Source organism: Oncorhynchus gorbuscha, linkage group LG09 (genome assembly GCF_021184085.1).
Source record: "Oncorhynchus gorbuscha isolate QuinsamMale2020 ecotype Even-year linkage group LG09, OgorEven_v1.0, whole genome shotgun sequence".
Lineage (NCBI taxonomy): Eukaryota > Metazoa > Chordata > Actinopteri > Salmoniformes > Salmonidae > Oncorhynchus > Oncorhynchus gorbuscha.
Window position 1 is genome coordinate 73,365,951 of NC_060181.1, and position 24,493 is coordinate 73,390,443.

The 24,493-nt window shown below is 39.5% G+C and overlaps 1 protein-coding gene across 8 annotated transcripts in view; it reads left to right on the forward strand.

Moving 5' to 3' along the window:
• Window positions 1-24,493, forward strand: part of LOC124044036 (nck-associated protein 1) — a 55,929-nt gene that overhangs the window by 7,032 nt on the left and 24,404 nt on the right. For 2 of the 8 annotated variants that reach the window (XM_046363357.1, XM_046363356.1), the window contains exons 2-16: window positions 1,806-1,823; window positions 3,029-3,139; window positions 7,651-7,743; window positions 9,149-9,205; window positions 10,484-10,626; window positions 10,920-11,010; window positions 11,274-11,411; window positions 11,609-11,657; window positions 12,050-12,206; window positions 12,369-12,425; window positions 12,535-12,631; window positions 15,697-15,803; window positions 16,156-16,288; window positions 19,634-19,714; window positions 20,210-20,278. In XM_046363357.1, the coding sequence (XP_046219313.1) occupies window positions 1,806-1,823; window positions 3,029-3,139; window positions 7,651-7,743; window positions 9,149-9,205; window positions 10,484-10,626; window positions 10,920-11,010; window positions 11,274-11,411; window positions 11,609-11,657; window positions 12,050-12,206; window positions 12,369-12,425; window positions 12,535-12,631; window positions 15,697-15,803; window positions 16,156-16,288; window positions 19,634-19,714; window positions 20,210-20,278 (1,401 nt within the window). Of the gene's footprint in view, window positions 1-1,805; window positions 1,824-3,028; window positions 3,140-7,650; window positions 7,744-9,148; window positions 9,206-10,483; window positions 10,627-10,919; window positions 11,011-11,273; window positions 11,412-11,608; window positions 11,658-12,049; window positions 12,207-12,368; window positions 12,426-12,534; window positions 12,632-15,696; window positions 15,804-16,155; window positions 16,289-19,633; window positions 19,716-20,209; window positions 20,279-24,493 lie in introns of all 8 variants that reach the window. The other 6 variants (XM_046363359.1, XM_046363358.1, XM_046363363.1 and 3 more) reach the window with 6 other exon arrangements.

Here is a 24,493-nt window from a genome sequence, read left to right on the forward strand (position 1 = left end):
ATGGTTCATTGGATTGTAGGTTCCTTGGGTTTATATGCATGTGTCTGTTCCTACTTGTACTAATCAAAGACTACCTTACAGTGAGCTCCAATAGTATTGTGACAAAGACACATTTTTTGTTGTTTTTCTGTGTCTGTAAATTTCTCACTAATCATTATTCACGATTCATTCAGGACTATCCGTAATCACGGTAGCATCCACATTAATGTAGAAGTGTTTAGAAACATATTCTGTTCTTATTTACAATAAAAGTGACTCCTAAATGACACAATACATTATGTACCATTAATTCAGGATTCAGACCCCTTCCCTTTTTCCAATTTTTTTTACATTACAGCCTTATTCTGAAATTAATCAAATTAAATAAATCTCATCGATCTACATAAAATACTCCATAATGACAAAGTGAAAACAGGTTTTTAGAAATGTTAACACATTTCTAAAAAATAACAAACAGAAATACCTTATTTAGAATAAGGCTGTAACATAAATAAAATGTGGAAAAAGTCAAGGGGTCTGAATACTTTCTGAATCCACTGTATAAGTGAATTTGTCCCAATACTTTTGGTTCCCAAAAATGAGGGGTCTATGTAGAAAAAGTGCTGTAATTTCTAAGCGCTTCACCCGAAATGGATTTATACTGAACAAAAATATAAATGCAACATGCAACAATTTCAGCAATTTGACTGAGTTGAAGCTTATATAACGAAATCAGTCAATTTAAATAAATTCATTAGGCCCTAATTTACAGATTTCACATGACTGGGCAGGAGCCAATAAGAATGAGTTTTTCCCCACAATAGGGCTTTATTACAAACAGAAATGCTCCTCAGTTTCATCAGCTGTCTGGGTGGCTGGACAATCCCGCAGGTGAAGAAGCTAGATTTTGAGGTTCTGGGCTGGTGTGATTACACATGGTCTGCGGTTATGAGGCCGGTTGGACTCACTGCCAAATTCTCTAAAACGACGTTGGATGCAGTTTATGGTAGTGAGATTAACATTATATTATCTGGCAACAGCTCTGGTGGACATTCCTGCAGTCAGCATGCCAATTGCACGCTCCCTCAAAATCTGAGACATCAGTGGCCTTTTATTGTCCCCAGTACAAGGTGTACCTGTGTAATGATCATGCTGTTTAATCAGCTTCCTGATATGCCACCCACCTGATATGACACACCTCAGGTGGATGGATTATATTGGAAAAGGAGAAATGCTCACTATCAGGGACGTTAACAAATTTGTGCACAACATTTGAGAGAAATAAGCTTTCTGTGCATATGGAACATTTCTGGGATTTTTTTATTCCAGCTCATGAAACATGGGACCAACACTTTACATGTTGCGTTTGTATTTTTGTTCAGTATAAATACCCTCAAATTAAAGCAGACTGTTTGCAATTTAACCTCAGAGCCAAATTAAAATGAAATTGTCACTGTCACAATATTTTTGGAGCTCTGTATATCCTTTCTTAAACTTAAAGCCTTGATACTCTACAGTCTACAGTGTTACTACTCTAGGAGGAGTGTCTCCACCACAGGCTGAGCTAGTTGTTGAACAATTATTTTACAAGCAGCACATTAATTATTGTGCACAGTGTATAAAGCCAAACTATTCCTCAACAAACTATCCTGGAAGTAAAACCTAAAGCCTTTTTCATGTAGATGCATGGTTCTATGTTTTAAACATGACTCTACCTGTGTTTACCTGACTTTACCCGTGTTTACCTGACTATACCTGTGTTTACCTGACTTTACCTGTGTTTACCTGTGTGGTTTTCTCTCTTTCTATCACAATGCTTCCCTCAGCAAGGACAAGTTTGGAAGGTTTGCTCAGCTCTTCCCTAAATCTCTCCCTCTCCCTCTACCCTTCCTTGCTTTCCTACCAGTATCATGTCCCAGAATTACTTGTATGCTTTTCAGTACTAACTACGTTCACAATTCAATAAACAGGCCCATCCCAAATTTCAATTGAATCTCTCTGATTATTTCACTAGGTCAAAATAGATATCATATTTGCTAGTGTGATTTTTTCCAGTTGATTTCTTACATGATATCTAACAGTTGCAGACTATCTAGCTTGTTATGAAAAGCGGTGAGCAGCTATAGCCTAACAATTAGATCAGAATACATTATTTTGGTTTGTGAGCATGAAATTGAACAGTTTCACAGTTCCAGGACATTTGCACCACAAAAACAAAAATAATGTATCTTTTGGGATTGAAGATCAGGCAATGGGAAGGCATAGGGCCTAGTTGAATTCAGACACTTCATTTTGCAATTCAACACAGCTCTGTTCTCCTCTGCAAAATGAACGTATTCCCTGCATGGATCCATGGCATCATATCACTAATCTTAAATCCAGTCTTGATCATTTTGGGATTTGAACATTTATAACTGTTCTCATACTTCTATCAAGCTCATATTATTGTCTGTCGGCTGTACTGTGTTCATTTGAGTGTATTGCGAACCTCAACTCTTACGTGTTATAGACTGAATACTAAAACATTGCTATTCCTGTTTTGTCAGGCTGAAGTGCATGCCCAGTGTCATATACCATACAAACTATTTGTTGCTTCTAACATCTAAAATGTAACATAAAGTTCAACTATCTTCTCTCCCAGTAGAAGTATGCCTATGCACTGCTTTCTCACTAACTGCTCTCCAACCTCCCATATACCACTCTGTCAGTAGAAATGTATTCTCTCTCTCTCTCTCTCTCTCTCTCTCTCTCTCTCTCTCTCTCTCTCTCTCTCTCTCTCTCTCTCTCTCTCTCTCTCTCTCTCTCTCTCTCTCTCTCAATGTCTATATCTCTGTGTCTCTATCTCTGTTCTCGCTCGCTCTCTCGCTTGCTCTCTCTCACACAGTCTCTCTCAATGTATTTTCAAGTCGTGACCGAAATACCACTTTCTTAATTTGACTTATCATCCTATCACTTCTTATCTGCCAATGTTTAGTTGTTGATATGTTGTTAGTATTATTGTTGATGCATCTTTAGCATTTGTCTGTGTTTTTGGCCCTCTTCGTTATAGGCTTGTGGTGACCCCAAAGCAAAACCATCCTATCTAATAGACAAGAACCTGGAGTCCGCTGTCAAGTTCATTGTCAGAAAATTCCCAGCAGTTGAAACACGCAACAACAATGTAAGTCTGTCTTTTGCATGTATATTACATATATATTACATTCTATTTACGCTAATTTTAAGCATTTGTATCTATACTATATGCAGTTCTTTCTCTATTGAACTACTAGGTCTGCACAATGTTGTGTTTTGTCATACTTTAATAAAAAAAAAAAATTGGGGATCAAAGAGTTGTAAATGACATTTTATCTGAGATTCATCATCCTATCTTTTCATTATTGGTGTACCACCCACATGTACATGTCCATAAATGTTATGTTATGTATGCTAATTCTATCTTTATTAGCTAAACATTTTCAGTACAACTAATATATTCTCACCATGTTTGTCTTTTCAAGTAATTTTTCTCCCCAATGCTCAGCTATCACCGTTGGCTGGCTTTATATTTTGTTAGAAATGTTAAATTGCTTCTTTGGTGTAGCTGTGATGTGTTTTGCTATGTTGTTGTACTTTTTGCTGCAGTGTTTTATGTTTTACTGTCTGTGTTTTTCTTTTGCATGCTAAACTTCTTGGCTTTTTTCTGGAATATTCTTTTGGTAAGTTGAAGCTCCTCATAGTTCCTTTTTTTTCTACTGAGTGGCCGCAGATTCGACTTTTCTGGACTTTATTTCTCAACAGCTAAATGTCCTGACGCTTCTGAGCATGTGCAGGATCCTATCCTTCTCTGCTCTACTCCTAGAGAACAGGCTAGTCTTGCGAAATGGTGCTCTTTTAATAAAGTTTGATCAAAGTTTAATCAATGTCTGCAAAAACACGATGATATTATTCTACATAACAAAACTGACTATAATAGTATAATATTACTGTAAGACAAAAACAACAAGGTAATTTCTTATGAGATTTTAGGATGATTGAGCAAATGGTTGCATTTTTCTCTCGTGTGACCAAAACTCAACAGGGTGCGCCACTAAGCAAAATATGTGTTTTGATTGAAACTAAACACAGGTAGGCCATGCTACAGTGTGTTAACACCATCTGCTATAAAATTTGCTCACTGCATTCGGAAAGTATTCAGACCCTTTAACTTTTTCCACATTTTGTTAAGTTACAGCCTTATTCTAAAATTGATTAAATAGTTTTTTCCCTCCTCAATCTACACATGGGGATGGGGAGTGTTGCTGCACAGATATTGTCAGGTCTTTCCAGAGATGTTCAAGTCTGGGCTCTGGCTGGGCCACTCAAAAGACATTCAGAGAATTGTCCCAAAGTCACTCCTGCATTGTCTTGGCTGTGCTTAGTGTCGTTGTCTTGTTGGAAGGTGAACATCCACCCCAGTCTGAGGTCCTGAGCGCTCTGGTGCAGGTTTTCATCAAGGATCTCTCTGGTCTTTGCTCCGTTTATCTTTCCCTCAATCATGACTAGTCTCCCAGTCCCTGCCGATGAAAAACATCCCCACAGAATGATGCTGCCACCACCATGCTGGTCTGGTTTCCTCCAGACTTGACATTTGACATTCAGGCCAAAAAAATCAATCTTGGTTTCATCAGACCATAGAATCTTGTTTCTCATGGTCTGAGAGTCCTTTAGGTGCCTTTTGGCAAACTCCAAGGCTACATTCCAAACACATAAAAGGCACACCCAATCCCCTCAGTCCTCAAATTAAGTGGACACTTCTGATGACATATCATGACGCAAATTAATTAGCTAACTAACGTTAGCCTGCCTAGCTGAAACATCTGAAGAAGAAAAATGTTTTATTTCTACAATTTCCAAAAGATAACCAAATAAAAACATAATTACGTTTACGAGACGTGTTTGTGCCGTCATGTGCATTAGTAGCACAATTTCTAACCTTTTTACATTCGTTTTTACTTACACTTGTATGTTGACTTATCCATAGTGACGTTGAAGTTTAAAATTTCGGCTGACAATCACAAATTGAATTATGGGGCGTTTCAGGCCCTGAAGTGAACATAATTGTACATTCGCAAACTAGATCAAAAACGAGGGCTGAGGGGCTTATGTTGCAAACTCCCCTTGTTTGGCTAATCATTTGGACCGACGTCCAAGATGGTGACGGGGAGTCCCCCAAGGGTATAAGGCGAGGCTAAGTGGACGAGGGTGTATCTTTTTATGAGTTTGAAATGCTGCCAAATTGGGCTATCATGTGCCTTTTACTGAGGAGTGGCTTCTGTCTGCAGAGATGGTTGTCCTTCCACAGAAGAGCTCTGTCAGAGTGACCATCGGGTTCTTGGTCACCTCGCTGACCGATGCCCTTCTCCCCGATTGCTCAGTTTGGCCGGGCGGCCAGCTCTAGGAGTCTTGGTGGTTCCAAACTTCTTCCATTTAAGAATGATGGAGGCCACTGTGTGGAAATGTTTTGGTAACCTTCCCCAGATATGTGCCTTGACACAATCCTGTCTCGGTGCTCTAGGGACAATTCCTTCGACCTTATGGCTTGGTTTTTGCACTGACATGCTCTGTCAACTGTGGGACCTTACAGTCGTGGCCAAAAGTTTTGAGAATGAGACAAATATTAATTTCCACAAAGTTTGCTGCCTCAGTGTCTTTAGATATTTTTTGTCAGATGTTACTAAGGAATACTGAAGTATAATTACAAGCATTTCATAAGTGTCAAACGCTTTTTATTGACAATTACATGAAGTTGATGCAAAGAGTCAATATTTGCAGTGTTGACCCTTCTTTTTCAAAACCTCTGCAATCCACCCTGGCTTGCTGTCAATAATCTTCTGGGTCACATCCTGATTGATGGCAGCCCATTCTTGCATAATCAATGCTTGGAGTTTGTCAGAATTTGTGGGGTTTTGTTTGTCCACCCGCCTCTTGAGGATTGACCACAAGTTCTCAATTAGATTAAGGTCTGGGGAGTTTCCTGGCCATGGACCCAAAATATCGATGTTTTGTTCCGCGAGCCAATTAGTTATCACTTTTGCCTTATGGTAAGGTGCTCCATCATGCTGGAAAAGGCATTGTTCGTCACCAAACTGTTCCTTGATGGTTGGGAGAAGTTGCTCTCGGAGGATGTGTTGGTACTTCTTTATTCATGGCTGTGTTCTTCGGCAAAATTGTGAGTGAGCCCACTCCCTTGGCTGAGAAGCAACCCCACACATGAATGGTCTCAGGATGCTTTCGTTAAGTTACAGTTTAATTCGAAAATGGATTAAATTACTTTTCTCCCTCATCAACCTACACACAATAACCCATAATGACAAAGCGAAAACAGGTTAAGAAATGTTTGCAAAATTATTTTAAAAAACAGAAATACCTTATTTAAATACCTTATTTACATAAGTATTCAGAGCCTTTGCTACGCGACTCGAAATTGAGCTCAGGTGTAACCTGTTTCCGTCCTTGAGATGTTTCCATTTTCGAATGAAGCTGTAACTTAACAAATTGTGAAAAAAATGTCAAGGTGTAGGAATACTTTCCGAATGCACTGTAATTCAAAACAACACAACACTGTTCTGCTTCTAAACAACGCTATACCTCAAGAAGATCTAAGTGCATAACTTGCATTGGTATTCAGAAGCTGCGTGGATGTTTCACTGGTAAAACTTGAATTAATTATCATTCATAATTGACAGTAGACATATGAAAGGAGCTTGTCTACGAGTAGAGCAGAGACTGAGTGTGAAGTACAGAATCCCGCACATGTGCAGAAGCTTAGGACTTTTAGCTGTCGGGAAGAAGGGTCCATTAAAGTCAGATCTGCAGCCTATGACTTTTTTCTATGTTTTGCATGTTCTCTTATCTTCTATGTAGTAGATTCTTGTTTAAGTAATATTGCTAATGATTCATGTTTTTATCATCTTTCACACCTCAAGATCATTCAAGTTTTTCTATACTGCTAGGTAACAGTTAACTGTTAGGTAAAATTTTGTTAGGTTTTTGTTTGAAAAATAGAATAAATAACATTTATGTTGTAGGGAAAGAGACCAGGGCTGTCTAACAAATGGCACCCTATTCTCAATATAGTGCAGTACTTTTAACCAGAGTCCTATTGGATCTGGTCAAAAGAAGCGCTCTACATAAGGAATAGGGAATAGGAATAGGGTGCCAATTGGGATACACACCAAAGATAACAATCCAGCCAACATGACTTCACATTTGGTTTGTGAGAGGCTATCATTGGCTAAATAAAGGCCCCATTGTGACAATGCTAAAATGCAGAGAAGTTATCAAGCGCAACATGAGTATTTTGGAATAATAACGTTTTTTGCTTAGAGCTCTACGTTTTTTGAGTTGTCAAAATGTCACCCTGACCCGTTGTGTGATATCCTTGGTAGTATTTCTCAGGATATCAAGGGATGTTAACAGATTGAGACCACTTACACTATCCAGAGAAAACATGCACTACCAAGCACAGATGGCAATGGGAACAAATGCATGATGAAGTATAAGATGTTACCACCATACTACCAGATTCCATCAGCCTATTTTACTGTGCTCATCATTCATTATCCATGAAGCTTTGTGTGTCCTGCAAAGTTGAACTTGAATATAAAAACAAAATGTTTCAGTTTACAACCATGTTTTTCTTTACTTCTACAGCAACAGCTTGCACAACTACAAAAAGAGAAGTCCGAAATCCTTAAGAATTTAGCGTTGTATTACTTCACATTCGTAGATGTGATGGAATTTAAGGTATGTGCAACTAAGCATCATTCAATGTAGTGAAAAAAGAGAATATCTTATATCTTAACATTAAAAACCAAAGTCTATCAGAATTCCAGTCATTCCAATAAATGTTATATCGCTTGATCTCCAAGAATAGGACCTGGAAATATGGAAGTACAGATTAGCCAAATGGTTTTACCTGAGCATAACCCCACAACTAAGGACTTATTAGCCCTACACTGTTGTTTATCATTTTTGTTGTCATGGAGGACTGATTGGGCTCATTGATTCGAGTTGAAAAATAAATGCTACGCTCATGGAATGTTTAAAGGGCAAATCCACAGAGGAAACTATAGCAAAACAGTCTCCCTGTCTCTGTTTTGGTGAAAAGCTGAGGGATGGGCCTGGAGAAATAAACCACTCTCAGATGAATAGACATAGCTATGGATGCAAGGACTGACCATCCATGATATCAAAATTGTTTTAACCATGTTATGAGACTATACAGTGTTTGTTTACATTTTGGGTTCTCATGTAGTGTGACAGTTGAACTAAGCTCATGAGGCATTTATAAGTTATATTCTTCAAGAATCAATGGATATATAGATATATATTTATACGTCCAAAAATGGTTGTAGCAACTACAGATAGACTTAAAGGGGCAATCAAGTGTGTGAGTTTTAGCATGTGTCCATTAGACCTACGGATTTTGTTTGTTTGTTAGCAGCATGAATTAGATTGAGCAATAAAAGCCACTGGTTTCAAAAACAATGACTTATAGGCAGCTTGAACTTGTTGAATTCAACCATTATTATTAAAATTAGGTATGTGAACAGCCATCCACAACAACCACAATTCGTAAGACGCAAATAGCTAAATGAGAGAGCAGCAGTGTGATTCACATCAATGCGCTATGTAGATATCAATAATAAGTGATATCCGTATCGCCATAGACTACACCACTGCTGTCATCTTTACCTCCAAGTGTTTATTCAAGTTGGATCATTTTTGGATGCCGACAGCAGTCGCACCATTGGAAGACGTGTTGGACTGTAGCCTACAAAAGCCCATTCCTGCTCTTTTCCAGCGATCCAACTACACATTTGGTGTGTCATCATAGTGGTCTCTGATTTATGGTCAGACTCACTCATGTGGAACAAACTTGCCTTTTTTCAATGCTGATTTGAATGTCATTGAGCAAACATTCTTTCTGAATTTAAAAGTAATCCTCGGAAGTAATCATCTATTTTTTCAAAAGTATCTGTAATCTGATTACAATATTTTAGGTGGTAACGTTACAGATTACATTTATGTTACTCCTCAACCCTGACTGTACATGTATAATGATAATCCATCACAACTAATAGTTACTTATCATCAAGTTACTATACTGTGAAATGTACATCCGTCTAATATCTTTCTCTCCTTCCAGGACCATGTCTGTGAGCTACTGAACACTATCGATGCTTGCCAAGTCTTCTTTGATATTGTAAGTTATAGACAACTGTTTTCAGTTCTTGATATAGATTTTCAAGTAGATTTAAGTCAAAACTGTAACTCATCCACTCAGGAACATTCACTGTTTTCTTGGTAAGCAACTCAGTGTAGATTTGGCCTTGTGTTTTAGGTTATTGTCCTGCTAAAAGGTGAATTAATCTCCCAGTGTCTGAGGGAAAGCAGACTAAAACAGGTTTTTCTCTGGGATTTTACCTGCTTAGCTCCATTCCGTTTATTTTTTATCCTGAAAAACTCCCCAGTTCTTAACGATTACAAGCATACCCATAACATCATGCAGCCACCACAATGCTTGAAAATATGTAGAGTGGAACTCAGTAATGTGTTATTTTGGATTTGCCCCAAACATAACAGTTTGTGTTCTGGACAAAAAGTGAATTGCTTTGCCAAATTCTGTCAGTAATACTTTAGTGCCATGTTGCAAACAGGATACATGTTTTGGAATATTTGTATTCCGTAGAGGAATCTTTCTTTTCACTCTGTCAATTAGCTTAGTATTGTGGAGTAACTATAATGTTGTTGATCCATTCTCAGTTTTTCTCCCTATCATAGCCATTAAACTCTGTAACTGTTTTAAAGCCACCATTGGCCTTGTGGTGAAATCCCTGAGCGGTTTCCTTCCTCTCTGGCAACTGAGTTAGGAAGGATGCCTGTATCATTATAGTGACTGGGTGTATTAATACACCATACAAAGTGTAATTAATAGCTTCACCATGCTCTAAGGGATATTCAATGTCTGCTTTTTTTATTTTTACCCATCAACCAATAGGTGCCCTTCTTTGCGAGGCATTGGAAAACCTACCTGGTCTTTCTAGTTGAATCTGTGTTTGAAATTCACTGCTCGACTGAGGGACTTTACAGATAATTGAATGTGTAGGGCACAGAGATGAGGTAGTCATGTTAAACACTATAATTGCACACGGAGTCCATGTAACTTATTATGCAACTTTTTTAAAGCACATTTTTACTCCTGAACTTTAGGCTTGCCATAACAAAGAGGTTGAATACTTATTGACTCAAACATTTCTAAAAACATAATTCCCTTTTGACATTATGGGCTATTGTGTGTAGGCCAGTGACAAAAATATCTACAGTTAATCCATTTTTAATTCAGGTGTAACACAACAAAATGTGGAAAAAGTTAAAGTGTGTGAATACTTTCTGAAGGCATTGTAGATTGAAATGTTTTTAGGTTCAGATTTAATAGTTTGGATGTAGATTCTATTTTTGTTCCCATATCTCTTCTTTACAGACTGTAAACTTTGACCTGACCAAGAACTACCTTGACTTAGTAGTGACCTACACTAACCTAATGATGCTATTGTCTCGGATTGAAGAGAGGAAAGCTATCATTGGCCTCTACAACTATGCCCATGAAATGACACATGGATCAAGGTATGTGGGTGGTGTCTCTTCCTGTCTATGTCCTTTCTCTGGCTCATCTCTGAAATTTCCAATCTGCATTTGCACCATCCCTGTAAAATAATATTAAGATCATACTTTAACACAATGTTAACGTACTGTTATACCAATTGACAGTGGCCGTATATTAAAATCACGCAGTAATATAAAAATGCATTCTTAAAACATTGTATGGTAGTTACAGACCTAGTTTAGACCTAGTTTAGATACACCTGAGAACTACCAATGTCAACAACATCTTTATTTGTATTTATTTTTTTATTTAGTGATCGAGAGTACCCGAGGCTGGGACAGATGATTGTTGACTATGAGAACCCGCTGAAAAAGATGATGGAGGAGTTTGTTCCCCATGGGAAGGTGAATATAAAGTGTCACCTGTTTCTCAACATTTTATGTTCTTTTCCTGAGCACTGACAATGAAAATACATATTTTGGTTGCAATTTATAATATAACTTTCGGTTACACTTTACAATAACTTTGATGCTTAAGCAATGATTATGTATGCATATATTGCTTATACAGTTTTATAAATGTATAAATAGTTGATTAATGCTTGTTCATGAAAGTTATTATTAACTGTCATAAACCAATATATCTCTCTCTCCTCCCTCACCTGTAGTCGTTGTCAGACGCCCTGCTCTCCCTCCAGATGGTGTACCCCAGGAGAAACCTGTCTGCTGACCAGTGGAGGAACGCACAGCTACTCAGTCTCATCAGTGCACCCAGCACCATGCTCAACCCAGCCCAGTCAGACACAGTGAGAACCCAATATATAGCATATTCCACTTAGTTTTGATCCAAAGGGATGTGTACAGTACAGTGGGTGTGTACAGTAATGTGATCCCCGCAGGAGTTTAACCCATTACTATGGTGTTGCTAGTGCCACATCTCTCAAATCACACCATTTTCTGCTCACAGGCATGTGCATTTACCTATGATTCTGATTTGTTCTAGATGCCCTGTGAATACTTGTCCCTGGACGCCATGGAGAAGTGGATAGTTTGTAAGTGTTTGTTTTTATTTCACCTTTATTTAACTAGGCAGGTCAGTTAAGAACAAATTCTTATTTAGAATGACGGCCTACCCCGGCCAAACCCGGACGACGCTGGGCCAATTGTGCGCCGCCCTATGGGACTCCCAATCACGGCCGGATGTGATGCAGCCTGGATGTGTGCATAGAGTGGAGTAATCTAATTGATTTAATAGGTTTATACCATTGGAGGGAAGGGGGAGCGTGATCGTTTTTAATTGTAATTCATTGTTCAGGTACAGGCTTGTGAAGTCATACAACACTTTAAAAAATATAAATCAGTTGAAATATTCTCATTCTGCACAAATACTGTTCAAAATCATATTTCTGTAACTTTCTATCTGACTCTAACTTTTGATTGTCAGTTGGCTTCATTTTATGTCACGGGGTCCTGAACAGTGATCAGGCAGCTCTGAGCCTGTGGAAGCTGGCTCTTCAGAGCAGCACCTGCCTCTGTCTCTTCAGAGACGAGGTGTTCCACATCCATAAGGCTGCTGAGGACCTGTTCATCAACATCCGCGGGTGAGGGACACTAACTTTCTGAGCTAGTTTCCTGAAGCCAGATTAAGCCTAATCCTGGACTGAAAAGCATGCTCAATGGGTATAGTTTGAGCATATTCCCAGACAGCTGTTAAGTGTGTGTGTGAGTAAGTATGTTAACTATTCTCCCTTTTCATTTCATAGCTACAACAAGCGTGTGAATGACATCAAAGAGTGCAAAGAACAAGCTCTGTCACATGCGTAAGTGCCTCATAAATGCATCTTATTGCACCAAGAGGTTTTAACTGGTATTTGTCACAGTATCCTCTCATTATGAAATTGTTGCCGATTTGTTTTTGTTTTGTTACAGAGGTTTGATGCACAGAGAAAGACGCAAGTTCCTGAGATCTGCCTTGAAGGAGCTGGCCACAGTCCTATCTGACCAGCCAGGGTTACTGGGGCCTAAGGTACTGCACTAGTGCTCTATTTTGGTATTTTGACACTTTTTTTTATTTAGACAGTATGGAAATCAGATGGGGGTACGGCAGGTGGGAGAAACAGTGGGAAGGGTGGACACAGGGATTGAACCCCAGTCTTAAGTGGGAAGATTTGTATGTGTGACTCCTGCTAGGAGTGTTGCCACTTAATGACGGCTCTTCACCTACCCTGCTGCGCGACTGCTCTCTAGTTGTGTTAACATGATAATGTTACATAAGACTAATGTAGCGGACACGAGTCGGGCAGGGTTTTATTTAATTTATTTTCTTTCACCTTTATTTAACCTGGTAGGCTAGTTGAGAACAAGTTCTCATTTGCAACTGCGACCTGGCCATGATAAAGCATAGCAGTGTGAACAGACAACACATGGAGTAAACAATTAACAAGTCAATAACACAGTAGAAAAAAAGAGTGTCTATATACATTGTGTGCAAAAGGCATGAGGAGGTAGGCGAATAATTACAATTTTGCAGATTAACACTGGAGTGATAAATGATCAGATGGTCATGTACAGGTAGAGCTATTGGTGTGCAAAAGAGCAGAAAAGTAAATAAATAAAAACAGTATGGGGATGAGGTAGGTAAAATTGGGTGTGCTATTTACCGATAGACTATGTACAGCTGCAGCGATCGGTTAGCTGCTCAGATAGCAGATGTTTGAAATTGGTTAGGGAGATAAAAGTCTCCAATTTCAGCGATTTTTGCAATTCGTTCCAGTCACAGGCAGCAGAGAACTGGAACGAAAGGCGGCCAAATGAGGTGTTGGCTTTAGGGATGATCAGTGAGATAAACCTGCTGGAGCGCGTGCTATGGGTGGGTGTTGCCATCATGACCAGTGAACTGAGATAAGGCGGAGCTTTACTTAGCATGGACTTGTAGATGACCTGGAGCCAGTGGGTCTGGCGACGAATATGTAGCGAGGGCCAGCCGACTAGAGCATGCAGGTCGCAGTGGTGGGTGGTATACGGTGCTTTAGTAACAAAACGGATGACACTGTTATAAACTGCATCCAGTTTGCTGAGTAGAGTGTTGGAACCTATTTTGTAGATGACATTGCCGAAGTCGAGGATCGGTAAGATAGTCAGTTTTACTAGGGTAAGTTTAGCGGAGTGAAGGAGGCTTTGTTGCGGAATAGAATTCTAGATTGGAGATGTTTGATATGAGTCTGGAAGGAGAGTTTACAGTATAGCCAGACACCTAGGTACTTATAGATGTCCACATATTCTAGGTCAGAACCATCCAGGGTGATGATGCTAGTCGGGCATGCGGGTGCAGGCAGCGAACGGTTGAAAAGCATGCATTTGGTTTTACTAGCGTTTAAGAGCAGTTGGAGGCCACGGAAGGAGTGTTGTATGGCATTGAAGCTCGTTTGGAGGTTAGATAGCACAGTGTCCAAGGACGGGCCGGAAGTGTACAGAATGGTGTCGTTTGCGTAGAGGTGGATCAGGGAATCGCCCGCAGCAAGAGCAACATCATTGATATATACAGAGAAAAGAGTCGGCCCAAGAATTTAACCCTGTGGCACCCCCATAGAGAGGGGATTGCTCATAGCCCCGCCTGCGAGCTTCAAATCCAGTGTCTGCCCTCGGAGTAAGAAGGAATTTCCTCTTGGTCTAACGGTCTAAGACGTTGGTTGCTCCAGTGGGAGACCTGAGTTTATATCCCGTGTGTTACACAAATTACACTGCAATACTGCTCTAGTTGTGTTAATATGGTAATGGGAGTTGGACTAACACAATCTAGATTACTGGGCCCTAAAATACCACACTACTGCTCTCTAGTTATGGTAAATGACTTAAATGTAATGTAATGTAATGTTACATCAGACCAGGGGTCTCCAACAGGTCCACCTATTGAGTAGCACGCCAAACGACTCTGAAAATAGATACAATTTTCACATGTTTCACCGCAAACTGTCATAAACACATCTCACAAGTATCAGACATCACATCTCCCAGGTACTATCTAATCAATGCAACATTGACATTATCCCGGCCTCCCGGGTGACTCAGTGGTTAAGGGCGCTGTACTGCAGTGCCAGCTGTGCCACCAGAGACTCTGGGTTCGCGCCCAGGCTCTGTCGTAACCGGCCAAGGTATATAATGAGTAAGTATATAATTTGTGTCTATTATTTGTTATTTTCTAACTTTGCAGAAGCATCGCTAGACTGCACTCCTCACTCGATAGATTCACAATTAAATGGCCAGATGCACAAAAATGTTTTATTCAGATATGAGTTGAGCATTGACATGGACTCAGAACATCCAATTTTGTTGTTCTCTATGAACAATTGTAATTTTGAAAAAAAAAATGAAAAGAAATATATATATATAAAAAACAGAAAAAATACAACTGAGGAAACATAATTTGGGAAAATATATAACTGAATTTTAATATTTTTTTTAAACAGATTTTATAGGCCCCCACTTACAGTTGTTTATTAACCAATATTTTACAAAGTATATTGACAGAAAACGTAGTACACTACTTTCTCTAGTACAGTAAGGACCCAGTAAGAGTTGCAGGGAAGAGGAGAAGAGAAGAATGTGCCTATTTGAAAGCTAGAAGAAAAATTGTAGCTCATGACATACACCACAGTTGTCTACTTATCTTAACACGATAATGTTACATCATAATAACACTAGTGGGCAGCATATAGCCTAGTGGTTAGCGCGTTGGGCCAGTAACCGAAAGGTTGTTGGTTTGAATACCTGAGCCGACAAGGTAAAAAATCGGTCAATGTGCCCTTAATCCTAATTTGCTCGAGAGCCATGGTACTACTATGGCTGACCCTGTAAAACAACACATTTCACTGCACCTATCCTGTGTATGTGACAATATAAAATATTTATTTATTTTCTAGTCTTTTTTTTGTTGAGTTGGACTAGCACTATCTGCACTCTAGTTTTGTTAACATGATTATGCTAGATGGACTAACTGTAAAGTGATCAGAGGATTAGGATTCAAATCCTGAAAGACGTGACTAATTGATGGATGAAAGTAACTATATAACTTGACTCCTGTCCTCTTCGTAGGCCCTGTTTGTGTTCATGGCTCTGTCATTCGCTCGGGATGAGATCATTTGGCTGCTACGACATGCAGACAACATCCAGAAAAAGAGCACAGATGACTTTATTGACAAGTAAGACACATCCTACTGATTCAACTTGTAACTATGGGATTTCCCTTTACCCCTCATGAAATGTTGTGGCACTGTGTTTACCTCCTTGAAAAGTCTGTGTCAAAATGTTTCTTCGTGGCACTTTTGTTCTTGCTTAATTTTGGCCATTAGGAGACTGAAAGTGATGTGTCTTAACTTGAATGTTGACATGCACCATTTTGTGGGACAATATCAAAAGCAGAGAAAGTAAAGAACATTTTTGAGTAAAATGACCCCTTAAGGAATGCCATGGTGTGAAGGACTATTGAACATACTAATGAAGTGTAGGTCTATTCTATTCTTTTAGATAACTCTTGCTATTCTATGTCCTCAGGCACATTGCAGAGCTGATCTTTTACATGGAGGAACTGAGGGCCCACGTGAGGAAGTATGGTCCTGTCATGCAGAGATACTACGTCCAGTACCTGTCTGGCTTTGACGCCGTGGTGCTCAACGAGCTAGTACAGGTGAGACTGCTCTCTGGAGCGAACATTGGTTTGCCTCCCAAATGGCACCCTATTCCGTATATTGCAATACTTTTGACAATGGTTCCTAGAGCTCCGGGCAAAAATAGTTTACCTATGTAGGGAATAGGGTGCAATTTCAGATGTACTAATAGTCAATGTTATCCCTTTGTTTCATAATATCCTAGTATTTATTATATATTATAAACTGGGTGGTTCGAGCCCTGAATGCTGATTGGCTGACAGCCATGGTATATCAGACCGTATACCACGGGTATGACAAAACAGTTATTTTTACTGCTCTAATTACGTAGGTAAACAGTTTGTAATAGCAATAAGGAAACCTCAGGGGTTTGTGATATGTGGCCAATATACCACGGCTAAGGGCTATATCCAGGCATTAACGGGGTTCTTCAATAATTCTGCAAAATATTTGTTTGTTGTGTATTTTTTATGTGTAGCTGTTTAGTTACGTGGGGAATTTATCACACAACATCAGCTGATTAAGGAAAGGGTTTTCTGAATGATAGTCAAGTGATAAAGATCGTGTGTGATACTGCAGACGATTGAACAACAGCCAAAGTGCGGGAATTAATGTTCATCTGGAGAATTGACAGAACATTTTGGTGTCTGTTGTTACGGCGGTCAAGATAATTAGCCGTGGACAATATTGGCAAGATCAAATCAAATTGTATTGGTCACATATACATATGTGACAGATGTTATCGCGGGGTGTAGCGAAATGTTGTGGTTGTAGTTCAATTCCTGAGGTAAGATTACTGTCCGTGTACGTTTTTTTTGTTTGATTTCCGAGTTCAAATGGAGCAATCGGGAGGGTGAAAACAGCGTATTTATTCTTATTTTTTATAGAAATAGAAAAAACTAAAAATGTGTTTTTTGTTTTTGCATTTAAAACCAATCAAACAACTTCATATTTTGATTTTCAGATGTGGGTGGGGTTAAATGTTGAATGCCTGTCATTGGTTAAGTGCAAAGCCAACATTTCCTGTCCTTTCAAAGTAGGAGTTCGCCCTTCTAACTCCATTCTATGAAATAATTATTTATTAATTCATCGGTTAATAGCTGCACATACCATGCCACAGTGCCAAGATTAAGTAAGATTTCTCAATTTATGTATAAGATTTAATGTGTTTTGACTTATTAATGAACTGCTGTTACTGTAAATGGTTAGCAGACTGATATATCCTATCTACCTAATTAACCATTGGTTATCTTATTAAATGATGCCATACAGCCAAAACAACAGTATATATTGATAGACTAGAGATATTCCCCTAGCTATAGTTAGTCAGTGGTTGCACATCTAACTAGCTGGAACACCTCAAGGATTGTGGGGTTCTGTCCAGAAGCAACCCCTAGCTCCTACCCCTAGATACTTGTTGAGATCTGAGAGGATTTGAACAGGTGTAAGCAATATTGCCAAAATTTCACCAAGTCTTTCAGAGGGTACGGTGGAGCTCTCACCATGTCACCACCCATCAAACAATCCCTCTCAGATCTCCACAAATGTGACTCATTTCAGGAAACTAGGTGTATGTCATGTGTCGCTACTTCACAAGAGCCATTTGAACATAAACCTTTTTTTTTTAAATCTAAATGCGTTTTTTGGGCAGGAATGCCTTCTGGAACGTGAACTTTCATGTGCCTTAATAACAAACTTGTATGCCATCTGTAAATACAAATAAAATGGTTAAATTACCAGCCTAGTTGGTTTAGCCACGAAAAAGTGAGCAACCTTCACACTAGCCATGATTGGCTGAGATAATGCAGAGAGATGAGTTCGGATTGGTCTGCCATGTATTGTGCTTCTGTCTATAGTATGAGCTGGTCAGTATGTGTAGGTAATCCTTTCTAACTCTCCACTTTCTGGAGGACCTAGTTTTGAAATCAGTGGAATTAGAGTATGATAGCTAAGGATATGGAGGAAATTCTGGCGTTTGATTGCAAATATGCAGACTGAGTCGAAAAGATTACACAGAAGGCTGTTGTATAAAACATTACATCTTCAATCTAAGGGCTAGCATGGCATCCGTTACAGAGAGGGAGAAGCATCCAAATTGTATTGGTCACATACCCGCGTTTAGCAGATGTTATTGCGGGTGTAGCGAAATGCTTGTGCTTCTAGTTCTGACAGTGCAGCAATATCTAACAAGTAATATCTAACAATTTCACAACATATACCCAATACACAGAAATCTAAGTAAGGAATGGAGTTAGAAATATATCAATATATGGAAGAGCAATGTCAGAGTGGCATAGACTAAGATACAGTAGAATATACTTTGTCAAAGTAATTTTAATTTCAACTGTAACGTTACGTGTAGTAATATTTGTATCTCAGAGCCATTTGCATTGCTAGTTATAGTCTAATATTAGCTAGCTAACATTGAACCTGGTTGGTTAGCTACCTCCAGATTCGCTCATAATATGAGTTGGTATTATGGTTCATTGTTTAACTTGCTATCTACATGCCTAAACAAAAGACTACATGCAAGTTACTATTTAAATATAATGTTTATGATGTCACTACGACACCTATTGATAGATGTAGCAGGTAGATTTTAGAGCACTCTCGTCTGAGTGTGCCAGAGCGGAGAATAACTGATGAATTTATGAGCACTCAACACCCGTTGAACGTGGCCGGTGTCAGTAAACGTTAGGAAAAAAGTATAATAAATGTTTTGCCAGCTGCACAGTTGCAGTCACAAACGCTCTGGAAAACATAAAATAAGCCTAACCAGCTCTGCTATGGCGTGTAAAATGGTCAGAGTGAGCTGTTCTCTCATTTGTGCCTGGAAGTAGCTAGCAAGCTAGCCAATGTTAGCCAGTTAGCATTGGTGCTTGACTGATGTTGTTAGGTCAGAACACTCAGAACCAATAAAATGCTAATTAATTACTTAAAAATCATACAATGTGATTTTCTGGATTTTTGTTTTCGATTCCATCTCTCACAGTTGAAGTGTACCTATGATTTAAAAAAAATACAGACCTCTACATGCTTTATAAGTAGGAAAACCTGCAAAATCGGCAGTGTATCAAATACTTGTTCTCCCCACTGTATATCAAAGTATTTAGAGATGTTGACCCTGATGTCACACATTGGCCCATTTATTTATGGAAAGACCCATATGCAGGTTGATATTTTGAAGGGAAAAAAGCAGAGCTGACCACTAGATGGAGACCAAGTATTTTGTTGATGTTATTCTTTGCTTGGCCACATCTCACTCTCTGATATGCAATGTAAAACTCTCTTGTATTTGCTCAGTTGATCCCCTCACAGCATTCTACTGTAAACAGTGTCTGAGGCTTTCCTCTGCTCTCCTCTAGAATCTGTCCGTCTGTCCCGAGGATGAGTCCATCATCATGTCCTCCTTCGTCAATACAATGACGTCCCTCAGCGTCAAACAAGGTATTCAACCTAACACGGCCTGCCACTCATATTACAGAAATAACATAAATATATACAGTTTCTCATTTTGACTCATGTTGTTGATCCAACCTAAAAGAGAGTTCATTCCATATTTTTGCTGTATATGTTCCAGTTTAGAAAACCTCTACTTGTATTGGCCAATGCTTACCGTAGTTGTTTTTATGTTGACCCGACCTATAACAAAATTAAATGTATTCTGTTGCGGTACAGTAAATATTCCAGTTTAGAAAATGTCTAATTAATCATGATTGGATGTTTTTATCTATCTATATTAGCCTTAAGCACTAAAAGCCTTTGTCTGTGTAGACAGGTGTTGTTTTGGTAATGGCTGAGTGATGGACAGATGAAAGGAGGGAGGGCAGATGGCGGGCTGAGTAGGAGCCTGAGCCGCTCTCCACCTCTCCTCCCGCTCCCCTCCCTCCTGTGTCCTCCTGTGTCATGGTGATCCCATATCTGAGTGAATTGTCTCTGTCGGTGTTACAGTGGAAGACGGGGACGTGTTTGATTTCAGGGGCATGAGGCTGGACTGGTTCAGATTGCAGGTAAGACGCCATCAGGAAAATGAGACAAGCTTTGTGGCTGTGAGGCAGACCTGGGTTCAAAGAGTATTCAGAATCCTTTCACAATGCTGGACTGGGTTTGACACTTTTGAGACTATTCTATTGGTTCAATTGCACCAGGCAAGCTCAATGGAACCAAAATAATAGTCTCAAAAGTGTCAAACTCAACCCATCTGGCAATCCTGGCAGGCTAGAGCAAATGCTTAAAGTATTTGGAAGGATTTCAAATATTATTTGAACCCATGTCTGGGCTTTGCGGCCACTGCTAAGTGTGTGTGTTGTAATTAGCACTGTGTGTGTCATAATGAGCCTTAATTAGCACTCTGGGCCAGTAATGAGGGGGCAGTGTTTAGCATGCTACCATACTCCTGTCAGCCTACTCCTGTTTCCTATCTATAGGCCGCTGTGCTGTGTCGTGTCGTGTCCTATAGCCCATTGTGTGTGTTGGGGAAGGGGAACGGAACCTCCAGTAGATACAGTAGACCAGGTTCCCCTCCATCTCATCAGCCATAATTAGCACTCTGGGACAGTAATAAGGGAACAGTGTTTAGCGTGCTACCCTACTCCTGTCGCACTGTTGCCTGTCTATAGATTAGAGAATGACCTGAGCACCTATCCACAAAGCATCTCATAGTAGGAGCGCTGATCTAGGATCTGTTCATATGATCTTATTTATTATGATCGAAAAGGCAAAAATGATCCTATAACAGCACTCCTATTCTGAGCTGCTTTGTGAATACAGTCTCAGATCTTGTATTCAGAGTAGGAGTGCTGATATAGGATCAGTTTTGTATTTTAGATCGTAATGAATAAGAGGGGGATCTGATCCTGGATCAGCACTCTTACTCTGATGCTTTGTGATACAGGCCCTCTGGCTGCTGCTCTACACCCTTCACAGACAGCCTCTTGTACTGTACACTAGGATAGCAAATACAGAACTGCTCAGATAACAAGAAGCAGGGCGTTGGTTTATTCACTATGCATCTTTGCGTTCGGTGTTTTCCAGGGACAAAGCAAATTCAGGAAGTATTTAAACAGCCTGTACAAGAACCACTGACAAATGTATGAACAGCTACCTATATATACAGTATAGGCCTCCATATTCAGATGCTGCTGTCATCCCTACAAGTAGTATGGTTGTATGAATGTCACTGAGTAGTCCTTATTTATCGAGGTGGAGTTCTTCATGTGAGGATCAGAACCTAAACCTGTCTGTTCCACAAGAGCACTCTTGTGCTCTCTTCCACCAGCTCTATGTCAGCCACATAACCCACACATGAATTAATTTAACAGACTAGTAATGGAGAAGATATGGCCTGAAATACTGAAAGGAGGAGGAGTACGCTCTGTCTGTCATTAGTGACAAATGTCTAACCATCATAAAGAAATATTGTTTATTTTTTCATTCATGTGCATGTTATTTGAAGTGATGAAAAATACAATTTCATGCATTTCAGGGAAACTGTATTATGGATATAGGAGGATAGATTCTGGGCCCCATTAAATTTCTTGAAAACTATTTGGAATTAATGACAATAAATATTATTATTTGAAGCTGTGTTTGTTTAAGAATCGTTGCTCACCTATTAACTCATCCCTTAATCCATCTATCCCTGTCTCGCTCACTCTCTTTCTCTCTTGCTCTCTCAACCATGCGTGGCTCCTCAGTACTTTGCTGAGATCATCACAACCACCCCTGCTGCCAGGGACCCACATCACTCTCCCTGATCCGTTGGTCGACTCTTTGTTCCACCGTTGTCCGATTGGCCTAGCCCTCCACTCAGATGGATTTTCATGATGCGTCCCAAATGGCACCCTATTCCTTGTATAGTTCAATACGTTTGACCAGGGCCCTATGGGCTAGGTCTATGGGCCCTGGTCAAAATTAGTGCACTTCATCGGGAGTAGGGTGCCATTTGGAACAGAGGCTATGCCATGGCCGTCCCAATCAGTTCCCTCTGAGATGTTGTCTGATTCTCTGCTCAGGGCCTCGGCACGAAATTCTTCAACATGGAAACGTTTCTCAGTTTAGTCGGTAAATTACGCCAGGGAAGGCAGGGGGAAAAGAGAAAAGCTTCCATATGCGTGGAATGGGAACTGTTTTCCCAACACAGCTGAACAACTATTTTCTCAAGTCTCATGGTTTTTCTACTGGCTGCTCTACACCCTTCACAGACAGCCTCTCATACTGTACACTAGGATAGAAAAAACAGAACTGCTCAGATACCAAGAAGCAGGACGTTGGTTTATTCAATATGCATCTTTGGTTCAGTGTTTGCCAGGGACAAAGACAATTCAGGAAGTATTTAAACATATTGTACAAGAACAGCTGACAAATGTATGAACAGCTAGCTATATATACAATATAGGCCTACATATTCAGGTGCTGCTGTCATCCCTAAAAATAGCTGGTTGTAAGTAAGAATATGACAGTGAATAATCCTAATTTATCAAGATGGAGTTCTTAGTCCTGAAAGATTAATGTTTGGATCAGAACCTAAGTCTGTGTTACACAAGAACACTCTTCTTCTAAAGGTACTCTCTTCTCCTTCCATAACCCACATGCCATGTGAGCTGTTTCAGCACTCTGGCAGACAGACTTTGTCATAAGCCATATCAATGTCCTTTCTGTTAAGTACTTTTTATTATTTTCAAGAAGAAAAACATCTTTCATAGTTTTACTTTGGAAACTCTTGCTGTTTGTGTGATCCATTAAGTGAAATACAAACTGCCATTACCACAGTGATGTCATGTTAGTGATATTAATCTAAACAAAGTCTTGCATCATGTCATCTAACTCCAACTAGCATACATTGGTTGAGACACAGTTGGACTGGATGGAGGGAAGAGAAGATAAACCCTAACCCTTGTTTTTCTCTCTCGTCTGTCTTTCTTCATGTCTCCTTTCTCCCCAGTGCTGTTTTCTATTTCTGTTCTGATTATGGCATCGTGACAACCATGCAACAGCACTTTAAAGTTTCAAAATAGGCCTTGAATATCAATACTCTTACTCTTAAGTTTTCCTCTTGCCTACTTGTTCTATTTATTGTCCTTTCTCAGACATTTGAACCACAGGTGGTTGTGTGAGTTTAGCACCTGCTAAATGTCTTTATGTGGCTGTGGTACCAGGTTGGCATCAGATGTTCTTTTAGTTGGCAGGCATTTTAGAGATGTTGAGAACCAGCGGAACATGTTCGAGTCAACGCTCTCGCTGCATTTTCTCACACTTGTGTAGCTCTAAATCTCTTCTTTCCAAAAAGTGTGTGTGTTTTTATTTGATGGATTTCACGCTTTATTTTTGGCCTTGGATTCTTTAAGGACTCGTTGTGCCCTGGTAACACAGCTGTTTCACTGCCCTTGTGTGTGTCCCAAATGGCACCCTATTCCCTACATAGGGCTCTGGTCAAAAGTAGTGCACTATGAATAGGGTGCCATTTGGGATGTAGTTTTGGTCTCCAAAAAAATAACTGATGGCATTGCTGCTTCAGGGCTTCAGAACTGTGGCCATTTTCCTTTTAACGATCTCCACGATCAAAGAAAGCAATGTCTTGAACTCTGCAGAGTATCTGTTTTGCGTACTGTCTTGCTTTGGGAGGAAATTGTATTGTTTGGCCATTGTCAGTAGTATCAAGTTAACACAGACATCTTCCCAGAAATCTTTCCTTAGATGTTAATGACATGGTAACTCATCCAACCACACTTTTCCTTCCAGACTCCCACTGACTTCCAAATTTAAATCGGATCAGGTTTTTATTTGATTCTTAGGAAAGGGGGGAATTTGTGGAAAGAGAGAAAGGAATGCTACTAATAGGATTATGATTTGTCCAAAGACTTAAAACTACATGATACAAACGATGACTACCTCATGAAGCTGGTTGAGAGAATACCAGGAGTGTGCAAAGCTGTCATCAAGGCAAAGGGTGACTGACTACTTTGAAGAATCCAAATATAAAATATTTTTATTTTATTTTATTTGTTTAACCCTTTTTTTGTTACTACATGATTCCATATGTGTATTTCATAGTTTTGATGTCTTCACTATTATTCTACAATGTAGAAAATAGTAAAAATAAAGAAAAAACATTCAATGAGTAGGTGTGTCCAAACTTTGGACTGGTCCTGTAGATATAAAGTTGCTTCAGCTGGAAACAACATGGCATACATGAGTAAAGAATGATGAACTGTTAAGGGTTAATA